The 13,903-nt window shown below is 40.5% G+C and overlaps 1 protein-coding gene across 1 annotated transcript in view; it reads left to right on the plus strand.

The window, feature by feature from the left end:
• The first annotated feature begins 1,809 nt into the window (after nt 1-1,809).
• LOC132818191 (glycogen phosphorylase, liver form-like) overlaps nt 1,810-13,903 on the plus strand; it is a 167,607-nt gene continuing 155,513 nt past the window's right edge. Inside the window, exons 1-2 of the mRNA XM_060828968.1 lie at nt 1,810-2,061; nt 7,920-8,021. Coding sequence (XP_060684951.1) covers nt 1,810-2,061; nt 7,920-8,021 — 354 coding nt within the window. The remainder of the gene's footprint in view (nt 2,062-7,919; nt 8,022-13,903) is intronic.

Genomic DNA, 13,903 nt, shown 5'->3' on the forward strand with positions numbered 1-13,903 from the left:
GACATCTGTGAAGAAAAATTCAGAGTTAATGTTTAGGGTCCAGTGACCCTTCCTCTGGTTTTTCTTTACAGATGTACTGGACCTCCTGGGCTTTTCTAGCAGCTTCTGTTTTTGTTCCATGTTATTCCAATCATTTGCTTTATCTCCAGCACCACCTTACTTTTAATTTTTTGTAACTACCTCTCTCTGCCTCATTTAATTGGATTATGGGTCATCCCTTCAGTTGTTATTTAGCTATTGATTTTACTCCCATCATCTAACACCCTTGGTCTCCTGCAAAGACTTATTATTTGACACTCCACTCACACCATTTATATGATCTTTTGATCTCTCTGCCCTTGATCTCTTTGGCCATAAATTCTGTGTTCTGTGTGCTTTCCTCTCACTTCACCTGATGAAGGGGCTACGCTCTGAAAACTTGTGATTTCTGCTGTCGTGGGATTTCTGTCTGTAATATGGACACTTGTCAAATCATCCTGTGAATGATTTATTTTTGAATAAACAATTTGATATAATTTGAAAATGGCAGAGCAAAATTGCACAGTGCCCCATTCAGGCTGTCTTGAGTAATGATTCAGTCAACATGTCAGCAAGGTTAGATTTCATGGAATACAGGGAGAAATAGCTGTTTGGATACAGAACTGGTTCAAAGGTAGAAAACAGATGATGTGGTGGAGAGTTGCATTTTAAATTGGAGGCCTGTGACCAGTGGTGTGTCATAAGGATCGGTGCTGAGTCCACTGCTTTTTGTCATTTATATAACGTGAGATGCTACATTTTGGAAAGGCAAATCAGAGCAGAACTTACCCACTTAATGGTAAGATCCCGGGGAGCATTGCTGAACAAAGGGACCTTGGAGTGTAGGTTCATAGTTCCTTGAAAGTGGAGTCGCAGGTAGATAGGATGGTGAAGAAGATGTTTGGTATGCTTTCCTTTATTGGTCAGAGCATTGAGTATAGGAGTTGGGAAGTCATGGTGCAACTGCATAGGGCATTGGTTAGGCTACTTTTGGAATATTATGTGCAATTCTGGGTCTCCCTCCTAGTGGAAGGATGTTGTGAAAATTGAAAGTGTTCAGAAAAAAAATACAAGGATGAAGCTGAATAGGCTGGGGTTGTTTTCCCAGGAGCATTGGAGGCTATGGGGGTGACCTGAGAGTTTTATAAAGTCATGAAAGGCATAGATAAGGTAAATAGACAAGATATTTTCTCTTGTGTGGGGGAAGAGGGGAAAAATTAAAAGGGACCTAAGGAGTAACTTTTTCACTCAGAAAGTGGTGAGTGTATAGAATGAGCTGCCAGAGGAAGTGGTGGAGGGTGGTACAATATTTAATAGGCATCTGGCTGGTATTTGAATAGGAAGGTGTTTCGAGGTTTATGGGCCAAGTGCTGGCAAATCGGACTAAATTCGGTTTGGATATCTAATTGGCATGGATGAGTTGGACCGAAGGGTCTCTTTCCGTGCTGTGCATCTCTGTGACTCTAAAATGTCCAAAAGGAAATAATGAAACCATGGAAAGAATGTAGGGAAAAATCGCAAACCTGATCTCGAGCCTCAAAGGAAGAGAATATCAAAAATGTTTGGGAAAAATAGGAGAATGTTATTTAATGAGCTGCAGAGGCAGGAGCACTCGAACAGGACAGCGATTATCAAAATAACTGGGTGCAAGGAAAGCTGTGGTGATTGGGTGAGGTCAGAACGTGCTTTGAAATGATTGGGTGCAGCAGAAAGGGGCGGGACCAAGCGATGCAGTTTGAAGAAAACGGCCCAACGGAAAGAGCTCGAGCCCCCGGTGATCTGAGCAGCAACATGGCAAAACAAGTCTTAGCAAGCGAGCGAAAGAAACAGATCACTATTCGTGGTTTAGGCGGATTGGTCGGTTTAGAAAATGTTCCGGGGTTAAAGTTAGGATTTAATCGGCACCTGCACTTCACTCTGGTGAAAGACCGTAATGTGGCTACCATGAGGGATTACTACTTGGCGCTAGCACACATTGTGCGTGATCATCTGGTGGGCCGCTGGATACGAACCCAGCAGTACTATTACGATAAGGATCCCAAGGTAGATTGGGGTCATACGTTACGGCACATGCATCCCGAAGTTGAACAAACAACCTTCAAAAGTTTAAACAGGAGCTTCCCCAAAACTGAGGGTTCGTGGTTGTTTCGCCCAGGGCAGAGGATCAGTATATAAATGGGAAAACTCTCACGACTAATTTCACGAGCAAGAGCCCAACATGATACCCAGTGCATGTCCTTTTTCTGTTCCATTCTTTTAATAAGATTTAATCATTTAATCCCAAGGTAAAACAATGTCAGTGACCACTGTTTTGACCAGTGGTTCTGTTCTAAATAGTTGGGCATATTCTTTATTATTGTAAGAAGGGGCTTCAAGGTAAAAATGGATAGGGATCCTCATTATATGAGCATAATCTCGGGGAGAAATGTAAAGGGCTGCCAGTAACCATTAGTACTGTACGGAAGTTTAAAATATAGCAATGGGTGACAGTAGTGGTGATGAGCCTTCCTGCAAACAGTTCCACATCACCAAAAGGAGAAACCAGGTAAATGAGGATTTGCCCTTGATTGAGTTCTATAACTTGAAAACAACATCCAGTGTGGCTGAAGAAATGCAATTATATTAAATTTTCTGGGTGGTTTGCTGTAGTAATCAACTTATACCTCTGCAGTAAGTATGCAGTATGTGGGAGCTATAACAAGTGACCAGTTGAAACATGGTGTCAGGAATGATACTGCTGAAATATGGGCATTTTCAGAGCTGAAGAAGTGGGGAAAAGACATTAAGGAATGTGTAACTGAAAGTATGCAGACTGTCAGAATGGGAAGAGAGCCAGCTACTAAAAAACAACAAATAATGGGTTTAAAAGCAAATCGCAACTTTTACTTATTGAATGAGGCAAAATGACTTCAATTTTAACTCCCTGCTGCTGTGGAAGTGAAAGGAGACAAAAAGAATTGGGAATAGAAAGCAATAAATTGTAGGCTAGTAGCTTCACATCTAACGTAGGGAAGATGTTGGGTATTATTAAAGAAGTTATAATTGGGTGATAAGGTAATGAGATAGAGTCAATATGATTTTCTGTAAAGGAAATCATGTTTTACCAAACTTATCACAGTTGTTGAGGAGGTAACATATGCTGTGGATAAAGGGGGATGATGGATGTACTGTATTGAGATTTTCTGAATGCATATGATAAAGGTTATTTTGGAAAAATATATTTGTGGTGTGGAAGTTAGCATTTAACATGAATAGAAGTTTGGTTGGCTAACAGGAAATAGTGTAAGGGTAGAAGGATCTTTTTCAGGGTGACAAGATGGAACAAGTATGGTGCAAAAGGGATCAGAGCCTGAAATGTTCATAATTTTTGAAAAATACTTAGCTGAAGAGATAGAAGGTGTGGTTGCCAAATGTGCTGATGAGACTAAGATAGACAGGAAAATAAGCTGTGCAAAGGACATGAGGTTACAAAGATGTATTGATTAGTTAAGTGAGTGGGCAAAGATAGGGCAAATGGAGTACAATGTGTGAAAAATGCTAAGTTGTCCATTTTGGTAGAAAGAATAAAATAGAAGCACTATTGACATGGTTTGAGATTGCAGAATTTTGAGATGGAGAGGGATCTGGCTATTCTCATGCATAAATCACAAAAGGTTAGTATGTACGTAACAGCAAGTAAGTAAGAAGGCTAATAATAGAATATTATTGTGAGATGAATTGTATACAGAAGTAGGGAGGTTATGCTTCAGTTGTACTGGGCAATGGTGTGAACAATGGAAAATAAGGACAGGAGTATACCTTCAGCCCTTTGTCCCTGTTCCACTATTTTGTATAATCATGACTGATTTTCCAACTTAGCACCTTCATCCCACTTTTGCTCCATACTCTTCCTTTAACCCTAGAAACTATATTCAGATATGAGAACACCACTCCTGGAGTACCTTACACAATATTAACGAATAATGTAAATGTTTTAGAGACAATTCAAATAAGGTTTAGCAGACTAATACCTGGAAAAGTATTGTTTTATAAGAAAAGGATGGGCAGGCTTGTAGCTAGAGGAGTTCAGAGAGTTAAGAGGTACCTTAACCAAAACATTTAAAATCCTGAATTGTCTTGAAATGATAAATGTGGAGAGGATGTTTCCACTTCTGGAGAATCTGGAACTCTGGAACAATTATTTCCTTCTAATAAACAGCGCTGATAGCGAATACTTGAGCAATGGCAGCTGCCAGCACCAAATCCCCAGAGCAGCAAGCCCTGGAGCAGCATGTGGGCTGTGCACCCGGGGGAACAGCGCATGGGCAGCAAGTCCCAGGCGGAGACCGGCACAGGGAAGGCAGCCCTGGCACTAACCTTGAGCAGCTGAGTGCAGGCCTGGAGCGGAGCACGGATGGCTCTTGGATTGTGGTCTGGCGCTGCCGGTCAGACAACTTGTGGAAGTCCTGGGCTGAATTGCTACAATGGAATGTTTATTTGAAATTTCCAATTTTACTGTAATGTCAACCTTTTAATGATGTCCTACTTTTAACTTACTTTTTGGCTCTGTAATCTAATGCAATTACTTTTATTCCTCTGCTGTATCCAAGAATTGTACCTAGGTACTTGTACCTAAGATATCGCTGTTAGAAGGCAGACATTGTAAAAGCTTTTCACTGTACTCCTACAATGGAGTGCATGTGACACTAAAGGATATTTAAAGATTTAGAAATCCCATTTAACACAAATTAGTCCAAAAAAATTGAGGGCTGATTCTTTGGAACTGTCTGTGAAAAAGTGGTGGATGCCGTCCTTGAATATTTTTAAGGCAGAAGTTAATAGATTCTCATTAAGCATGGAATTGAAAAGTTATCAGGGGTGGTGGGAATGTGGATTTGAAGTTACAGTCAGAATGTCTTAATTTACTGAAAGGCAGAGTAGGCTTGAGGGCCTGAATGATCTTTTGCTTCTGATTTATATGTTCGTATCTGTCATTACTGAATCACTCACAGTCAACAATTTGTGGGTTACGACTGACCAAAAACTTAACTACACCAACCATTTATTTGCATTGTGGCTGCAAGAGCAAGTCAAAGGCTAAGAATTTTGCATAAAATCACTCACTCCCTGATTGTGCACAGCCTATCCACCATCTACAAAGCACAAACCAGGGGACTGTAATAGAATAGTTTTGTGCCTGGATGAGTGAAGCTGTAACAACACTAAAGACATTTAGCACTATTCAGGATAAAACAACCTATTGGATTGGCATGCAGTTGACTATCATAAACATTCACTTCCTCCACATGTACTTGTAGCAATGTGTTCCATCTACAAGATACACTGCAACTTGTCACTAAGTGACCTTTTGACAAGTCTGTCCACACCAGTGACTTCTAGCATCCAGAAGGAGAAGAGCAGAAAATGCATGTGATCACCGCATCTCCAAGTTGCACACTATGCTGACTTGGACATTTATTGTAATACTTTCAGTCTTTGACTTAAAATCCTGGAACACTCTTCCTGCCAACATCTTTGTTGTGCCCATATGGCATGAATATATTAAAAAAAAGAAGAAAGCTGTATACTGCTGAAAGATACCAATGGACTGGTAAAGTAGGCAGCAAAGTGGCAAATGGGATTTAATCCAGAAAATTATGATAATGTATTTTTGAATGGCAAACAAAGTGAGGGAAAAACTAAAGGCGGTAGCATTCTGTGCAGTGTAGTGGGACTTTGCAAGTATACAGACAAGGACAGGTAGATAAATAGTCAAGAAGTCATATGGATATTTTCTTTTATTGGCTGAGGCCTAACTTAAAGAACAGGGAAGTTACATTAGAATTATATAATACACTAGTAAGCTACAGCTGGAGTATTGCATATTCTACAATATAGGCAGAATGTGACCACATAGTGAATACTTAACAGACCTATGAAGATTTGCCTAGAATTTAGAATTTTCATCATGAAATATTGGATAGGCAGGATTTTCTTTGAAACAGCAGAGGCTGAGAAGAAGTTTAATTGAGATGCATATATTTTTGAGCAGCTTGATTAGAATGGATTGAAAGAAACTTATTTCTGTTTGCAGAGTAGTCATTAAGCAAGAGCTTCTTTTAAAGTAATTGGTGGAAGGATTTGAAGAGAATTGGGTTATTTTCATCCAACAAGTTCTGAGGTCAGAATTCATTGCACGAAAGGTTGACAGAAGCCAACACACTGAAAACATTTTTAAAAATATTTTAATGCATATTTGAGATACCCTTACCTACAAGGAGATGGGGTTAGACTAGATAGCTGCTTTTAGCCTGGCATTAGTAAGGCCTTTAACAAGGTTCCGCATGGCCAACTGGTCAGTAAAGTTAGATCATGTGGGATGCAGGGACAGCTTGCCAATTGGATACAAAATTGAGTTGATAGTAGGAAATCACACATCACCAGGTTATAGCCCCAACAGATTTAATCGGAAGCACTAACTTTCGGAGCGCTGCTCCTTCATCAAGTGGTTGTAGAACCACCTGATGAAGCAGCATTACTCCAAAAGCTAGTACTTCCAATTAAACCTTTTGGACTATAACCTGGTGTTCTGTGATTTTTAACTTTGTACACCCCAGTCCAACACCGTCACCTCCAAATCTTGATGCTAGGAGACAGAGAGTGGTAGTGGGAGGTTGTTTTTTTTTGAGAGATCAGTACTGGGTCAATTTTTGTTTGTCATTTATATAAATGATTTGAATGAGAATATAGGAGGTATGATTAGTTAGTTTGCAGATGACATCAACATTGATGAATTTGGTGACAGCGAAGAAAGTTATTTAAGGTTATAAAGAGATTTTGATCATTTGGGTCAGTGGGCTGAGGAGTGGCAGATAGCATTTAATCTGGATAAATGTGAGTGATTGGATATGAGAATACAAACAAAGAAAGTACTTATACAATTAAGGTAGGGCCCTGAGTAGTTTTGCAGAACAGAGGGACCTAGGGTTCAGGTATGTAATTCTTTGAAGTTTGTGTCACAGGTAGACAGGATGGTTAAGAAAGCGTTTTGCACGTTTGCATTCATTGCTCAGATCTTTGTGTATCAGAGTTAGGACATCATGTGGTTGTACAGGACATTGGTGAGGAGAAAGTTGGGTTGGTTGGTCCGGGTGTCCCGAAGGTGTTCCCTGAAACACATTTTTCGAGTACTGTGTACTGTTTTGGTTGCCCTGCTATAGGAAGGATATTATTAAATTGGAGAGGGTGCAGAAAATATTTACCAGAATGTTATCTTGAGGTATGGAGTTATAAGGAAGACAGACTGCACTGGTGGGAACTTTTATCATTTGGAGTGTAGGAGATTGAAGGATGGCCTAATAAAGGTTTGAATTTTGAGGACCATAGAGAAGTGAATAGCCAAGGTCTTTTTCTTAGGTGGTGTTTGTCATTTGTGGAAGAGAGTTCTAAACCTCTACCATCCTTTATGTGTAGGAGTGCATCCTAACATGTCTGCAGAATGGCCTGACCCTAATTTTTAGACTATAGTCTAATTGAAATGTTCAAAGCTAGATGGAAGAGAACATAGCTATAATGAGCAGATGGTGATGGGGAGGGGGGACTTTTTTCAGCAATGGAATACACTCCTAAAAGGGTGGTGAAAGCAGATTCAGTAGTAGCATCCAGTATCATTGGATGCATACTTGGAATGGAAAAAAGAAATGGCAGGGCTACAGGGAAAGAGCAGTGTTGGCTGACTAATTAGATAGCCCTTTCAAAGAATCAGTACAGCACAATGGATAAATGGTCTTCAATCCTGTATGACTCTATGAAATGTATTGCAAATATAATGCAAAGTTTATGATTTTTCAATTGCTATTTAGTGATTTGTACAATTTGTAGTTACCTATGCAGAATAACAAATGCTGATTTATTTTCCTTAGCGAATTTATTATCTATCTCTGGAGTTCTACATAGGCCGCACCCTGCAAAATACGATGATTAATCTAGGTATAGAAAGTTCTTGTGATGAAGCAATGTACCAGGTTAGTCAGACTAATTTTTACTTATTTTGTATAGTTTTGAGAACCAGCAATTGTCACAGTTATTACAAGACAACATATCTTCTCTTTTGGAACAATAAACTGAAAGGGAAGTTGGACTGCTGTAACTGAAATAGCAGGAGAGTTTTGCAACTTGAAAATGAAGTGTTCCGTATATTTTTGATCCATACAATACAATGTTGCTGTTTGGAAGCAATGAGAAACAGAATTTGAGACGAAACAGCACCCAGAGGTTTTCAAGTTGTGCCTGACAATAGCCCTCTAATTGATTGAGCCACAAAGTATTAAAAAGTTGTAAGGCATGGATAGGGTAAATAAACAAGATCTTTTCCCAGGGTTGTGGGAGTCCAGAACTAGAAGGCAAAGGTTTAGAATGAGAGGGAAAAGATTTAAAAGGGTCCTAAGGTGCAACTTTTTCACGCAAAGGGTGGTGTGTGTATGGAATGAGCTAAAAGGGGAAATGATGGAGGTGGGTATAATTACAACATTAAAATGGCATCTGGATGGGTATATGGATAGGAAGAGCTTAGAGGGATATGGACCAAGTGTTGTCAAATGGGACTAGATTAATTTAGGATATCTAGTCGGCATAGATGAGTTGGACCGAAGGGTCTGTTTCCATGTTGTACATCTCTATGACTCTATAAATGCCAAGAGCAGTAGAGGAGAAAAATCTGCAGAACCTGCAAACAGAACACATTCATATCTCTTTCCCCAAGTGTGAAAAGACAGAAAGATTGTGATTGGTTTTCAGCTAGCTGAATAATTTGGGTCTGTGAACAAGAGTTAGAAATTATATTAGATCTCCATCAGCTCAGGAGTTCACTCTGTTCTCTGCAACAAAAGCCACTTGAAGCCAAAAAAAATCAATTAATCTTCATTTCAGCAGTTCCTGTGAACTGCGACTTTCAATCTATAAATCAGAGATCTTTTCTCAGTTAACCAGCCACCCTGCGTCTTTTGTAAAACAGTGTAAGCACCTCAGAGAAGAACAACCAAGAAAGAAACATTCTGATCTGCACAGAATCATATGAACTTTGTGAACAGAAATAACTAAACTAGCTTCCTAGCCTTTCCCTCTGTCCATAACACCCATGTTTTTGCTTCCTTGTCTCCGCACGTATAAGAGGGGGAGTTTACATGGGGTTAGAGTTTTAATTAGCAGAGTAATATGTCAGTGGTTCCTAATTGTTTACCTGTTGCTAGAGTTGAATTATTTGTAATGAGTGGAATTTTTTAAGCATAGAAATCTAGTCCATGCTTTCTATAAACCCAGATCTAACAGTCATTTACATTGGTAAATTTTGTGCAGTTTTGAACATTTTTGACTTGTGTGACAACTCAGGCAATAGCAGGGCTTGATTTCCAGCAAGATGTGACAACCTGTGGACTTTAGATCTTTGGATTTTTTTACTCTGTCTTTGTTATTTTTACATCTGTAATTTTTGATGTTAAAACACTTGCCTTTTGGCTGTCTTAATTGTGACTGTGTGTATATTTAGGATTTCAAAGGGGTATAGTTCAAGTTACATAAATTAGAAATCCTTTATTTTCACATCCTTGTTAAAATTAAGTCTATATCAGTAAATAGAGTTATTTTCTGTTACTAAAGCAACCTGATGTCATTTGCTTGTGTTCTGCATGGCAGTCAAGTAAATTGGTCATTTCAGTGATTCATTGGGAGTTTTTACAGTTGTACATTTTGTGATGATTTGTGAAACAATGGATCATGATTGTCGGCATACTTTTCCTGTCATTTTCCTTAACCTGTACAATGCCTTTCTGGAAAACATGTGTAACTCCAAGGTATCATCCTCAAGATGTTATTATCGCTCCATGATTTGACTAGAGTTTCCATAGTCACAAACAGTCAAGATTTTGAGTTGCAGCTTGTACATCAGGTGATCACATCAGCCATGTCAAATTAATATTGCACTGAGATTGTCCATGTACTTTAGGAGAAGATGAAACGTGCTGTTGAGTTGTTGGTTCAAGACAACAGCCTGCATGTTTCCATTTTTTGCCTGTTTGTGTTTGGTGAGTTCCACGACAGACATCCTACAATAGCCCATGTTGACTTTTTTCATGTAATCCTTCACTTTTGACTTTCATTACTTTTGGGCATCCAGCCTCTACAGTGCCTGCTTGTGGATTATGTGGAAGAAGAGGCAGAAGTGCTGGCACTTTGTGATGTTCTTACCACTAGCAGCATATTTAAACCCCAGCTGCACAGCACTTCAGATGCTGCAAGCCATGAGCTGTTTTTACTGTTCCAGTCCTGCACTCATATCCCAAATAACATAGCTCAGAAAGGCAAGTTACCTCCTCGACTTAATGACAGGCACCAAGAGGTGTTCATACACAGGATGGCTTTAAGAAAGGCAGTTCCTGATGAAGGGCTTATACCCAAAATGTCAATTCTCCTGCTCCTCGGATGCTGCCTAACCTACTGTGCTTTCCCAGCACCACACTCTCAACTCTGATCTCCAGTCCTCACTTTCTCCTAGTTGTTCTCCTGCTATCTGGCAAAGGAGACCACACCACTGGACACAGCCAGCCTGGCCTGAGGTGGAAGCCCAGGACAGTCAGTTGCTAAGGTTAAAACAAATGTCTAGCAGTGAGTGAAGAAGGTGAATGGCCTTCTGCATCACTCAAGGTTACATACTGTTATCTTCTCTCTGCTGCTTCACACTCACAGGATCACCACTACTCACTTGAACTTTGCCACTGCAAACATCTTTCACCAAGGCTCATGGAATTGCAACCTTCACATTCATCAACTCTCAGCCACCTCACCCTCCCAAAATATTAGCCCTTCCTGCCCTCTGAGCTTCCTTGTTACTCTTACCCTGCACCACCGCTAAAGCCTGCCCCATTCACTTCTAACATAATCAATCTTCCCTCTCTCTCATTCCAGAAAAAAAAGTGTCATTATCAAGCAGAGACAGCAAAGATCGGCAGCAGGGTAACAAACAGTAAACTCACTGCCTTATATGAAGAAACATTCTGCAGCTGGCTGGAGAAGTGGTTGAGCATTCATTTTGAGGCAACAAAATCTCCATGAGCAAGCAAATGAGTAAGCTTTGTTGCGCTATGCTTCACTGACCTCGCCAGTGTAACTCATTCTTGTCCCGATCAGCTTTCAGCCATTTTACATAACTAATTCCCTCTCTACCATTTTGCAGACAGTAGTCAGACCCAGATAACCACCATGAGAATGAAGCCAGCACTGGAAACCTTTAGCTCCACTTTCATATCTGAGGAGGAAGACACTCAACCCTTAGAGGATGTATCAGCAAGGTTCTGCACCTTCCATCAGATCAGACTTTCTGCTCAGTGAGTGCTTATTCTGTGTTAGAATTGGGAATATAATCTGTTGAGCCAGTCACTGGCATGTTTCTAGTCAAGGAAGAAATGCTCAAGTCTCTGATACTTAGCAGGCTGCCAAAGATCAGGCAATACATGCACAGACTATTCCATGGTCTTGACCATTAAATGACTTTGTCAGAGCACAGAGTCCCAGGAGCCTTAGGCAGGTTCGTCAGATTCAACAAATGGAGAAGTTCACCAGCACTATCAATGCTGTGCTAGCTTGGCAATCATGCAGTGATTGCCTCCATGGACAGGCTGACCAACATCATGAAGACCCTGGTCCAGTATACGCAATGTCTTCCAGAAATATGCATAAACTTGTACTCCATCACTCCAGTCGGTGGTGCTTAGTAGTGATGTTAGCTGCTGAGAAGGAGGAAGAGCTATATACTGCAATAAGCTTCCTCTCGGGACACTTCACCCCTGCTTGTGATGCTTAAAACCTGCACAAGTTCAAGCCAAGAATTGTAAACTTGTATCTGGCAGGACATTCCCAGTAGGAATGGTAAATCTGTATCAGGACAGGACATTCCCAACAGGCCTGGACCCTCTAGGCCCAACTACTCAGGTCAAGTCTTCCAGGTTAACAGGACCAACTACAGAGCAGGGTTTGTCAACCCATATAACAGAAGCTGAGGCTGCACTTAGATGCAGAAAGAAGAAAAAAACCTGCTCAGTGCACATAGGTGACACAAGAGACATTGTCAACAATTTCTTTTTGTAAATATATCTTCACTTACACTCTTAAAATGTCTACAATAGTACATAACACAATATCTTTGTCATTGAGAGATGATTATCCACTTCATACATGCCAAGGATGAAAGACGTTTAATGGCCAGGCATTGATCCTCTCATAAGCAACTGGGTGTTTGACCTCAGACTTGAATGTCATGGTCCTTGAATGAGCACATAGTTACAGTCATAGAATCATAGACACGTACAGCATGGAAACAGACCCTTCAGTCCAACTCGTCCATGCCGATCAGATATCTCAACCTAATCTCATCCCACCTGCCAGCACCGGGCCCATATCCCTCTAAACCCTCCCTATTCATATACCCATCCTAATGCTTTTTAAATGTTGCCTCCATCACTTCCTCTGGCAGCCCATTCCATACACGCAACACCTTCTGCATGAAATAATTGCCCCTTACGTCTCTTTTATCTTGTTCCTCTCACCCTAAACCTAGGCCCTCTAGTTCTGCAGTCCCCCACCCAAGGAAAAGACATTGTCTATTCGCCATATCCATGCCCCTCATGATTTTATAAGTCTCGATAAGGTCACCCCTCAGCCTCCGATGTTCCAGGGAAAACAGCCCCAGCCTATTCAAACTCTCCCTATAGCTCAAATTCTCCAACCCTAGCAACATTCTTGTAAATATTTTCTGAACCTTTCAAGTTTCACAACAGCATTCAAGGTATTGTACATTAATGTGGACACCACTGACGCTAAAATCAATGTGCAGGGATTGAGGTAGGGCCCTGCCCTATGTAGGGTCATTCAGACTTACACCTAGCCTGTGAATGAGGGCACAGCATCAGTGATGATTCAACTCATTTCCAGCGGTAACATTTTATTCTCCCTTTCAGCTTTTCAAGGAAGCACACAGCCATTCAAGGCTGGGACATGTACAGTGGGAAGTTCACATCTCTATTCTTTCTCATTGCTCTGTGACCTGCTGAGAGAGGCTGCAAAAGTTTTGACCCTCTCAGAATAAGGATGCTTAAGCATTTCTGGGTAATTCAGCAGTCTGTGTGCCCTCTGAAATGTTAAGGTTAACTGAAGATGGATGATGAAAAGGAAGCACCTCAGGATTGCCTCCAACCTACTGTCTATCTTCAAGGAGTGCACTGTACAACACTTTGATATCACATTCTGACTGAATCCTTAAAAGCCACATAAACTAAATGCCATGTGATGTTACTGCCCTGTCACACTGACTGCTGCTTTCTCTTGCATGGAAGAGGACCCTTTAATACTTTAAGGTAGAATTAGCCAAAGTTACCACCCATACATTCATATGAATAAATAAACTAAATAAATAAATTATTCACTAGCAGAAAAGTTCAAGGAGTGCAGAAATAAGGATGCCCACATGATCTGTAGTTTGAGCAGAGGAGGCTCACCATATAACCAACAGAAAATAAACTGACAAAAAGAAATCCAAATATGTCTCATTTGTGTTGGAAGCCAGTTTCAATTAGGTGCTGTCTGGCCTCTCATGCTTAATGGTGCATAGGTCTATCATTGTCTCTTAGATTTCCCTCCAATGTTCTGATTTTCATTCTCAGTGATTGCTGTCTATCCCCAACTTCCTCTGTATCCAGGACCCTTTGTCATTCTTTCTGAACACTAGTCTTGCTCGAGCAGATGACACATTCAATGATGATGACTTGGGATATTCTTAGTCCATGCCTGCATTTTGTTTCTAAGAGCTGTAGATAATAACAGCGAAGCTGGGGGATTCAGAGTCTGGTAATTCAGTATG

The sequence above is a fragment of the Hemiscyllium ocellatum genome, chromosome 8, assembly GCF_020745735.1.
Source record: "Hemiscyllium ocellatum isolate sHemOce1 chromosome 8, sHemOce1.pat.X.cur, whole genome shotgun sequence".
Taxonomy (NCBI): domain Eukaryota; kingdom Metazoa; phylum Chordata; class Chondrichthyes; order Orectolobiformes; family Hemiscylliidae; genus Hemiscyllium; species Hemiscyllium ocellatum.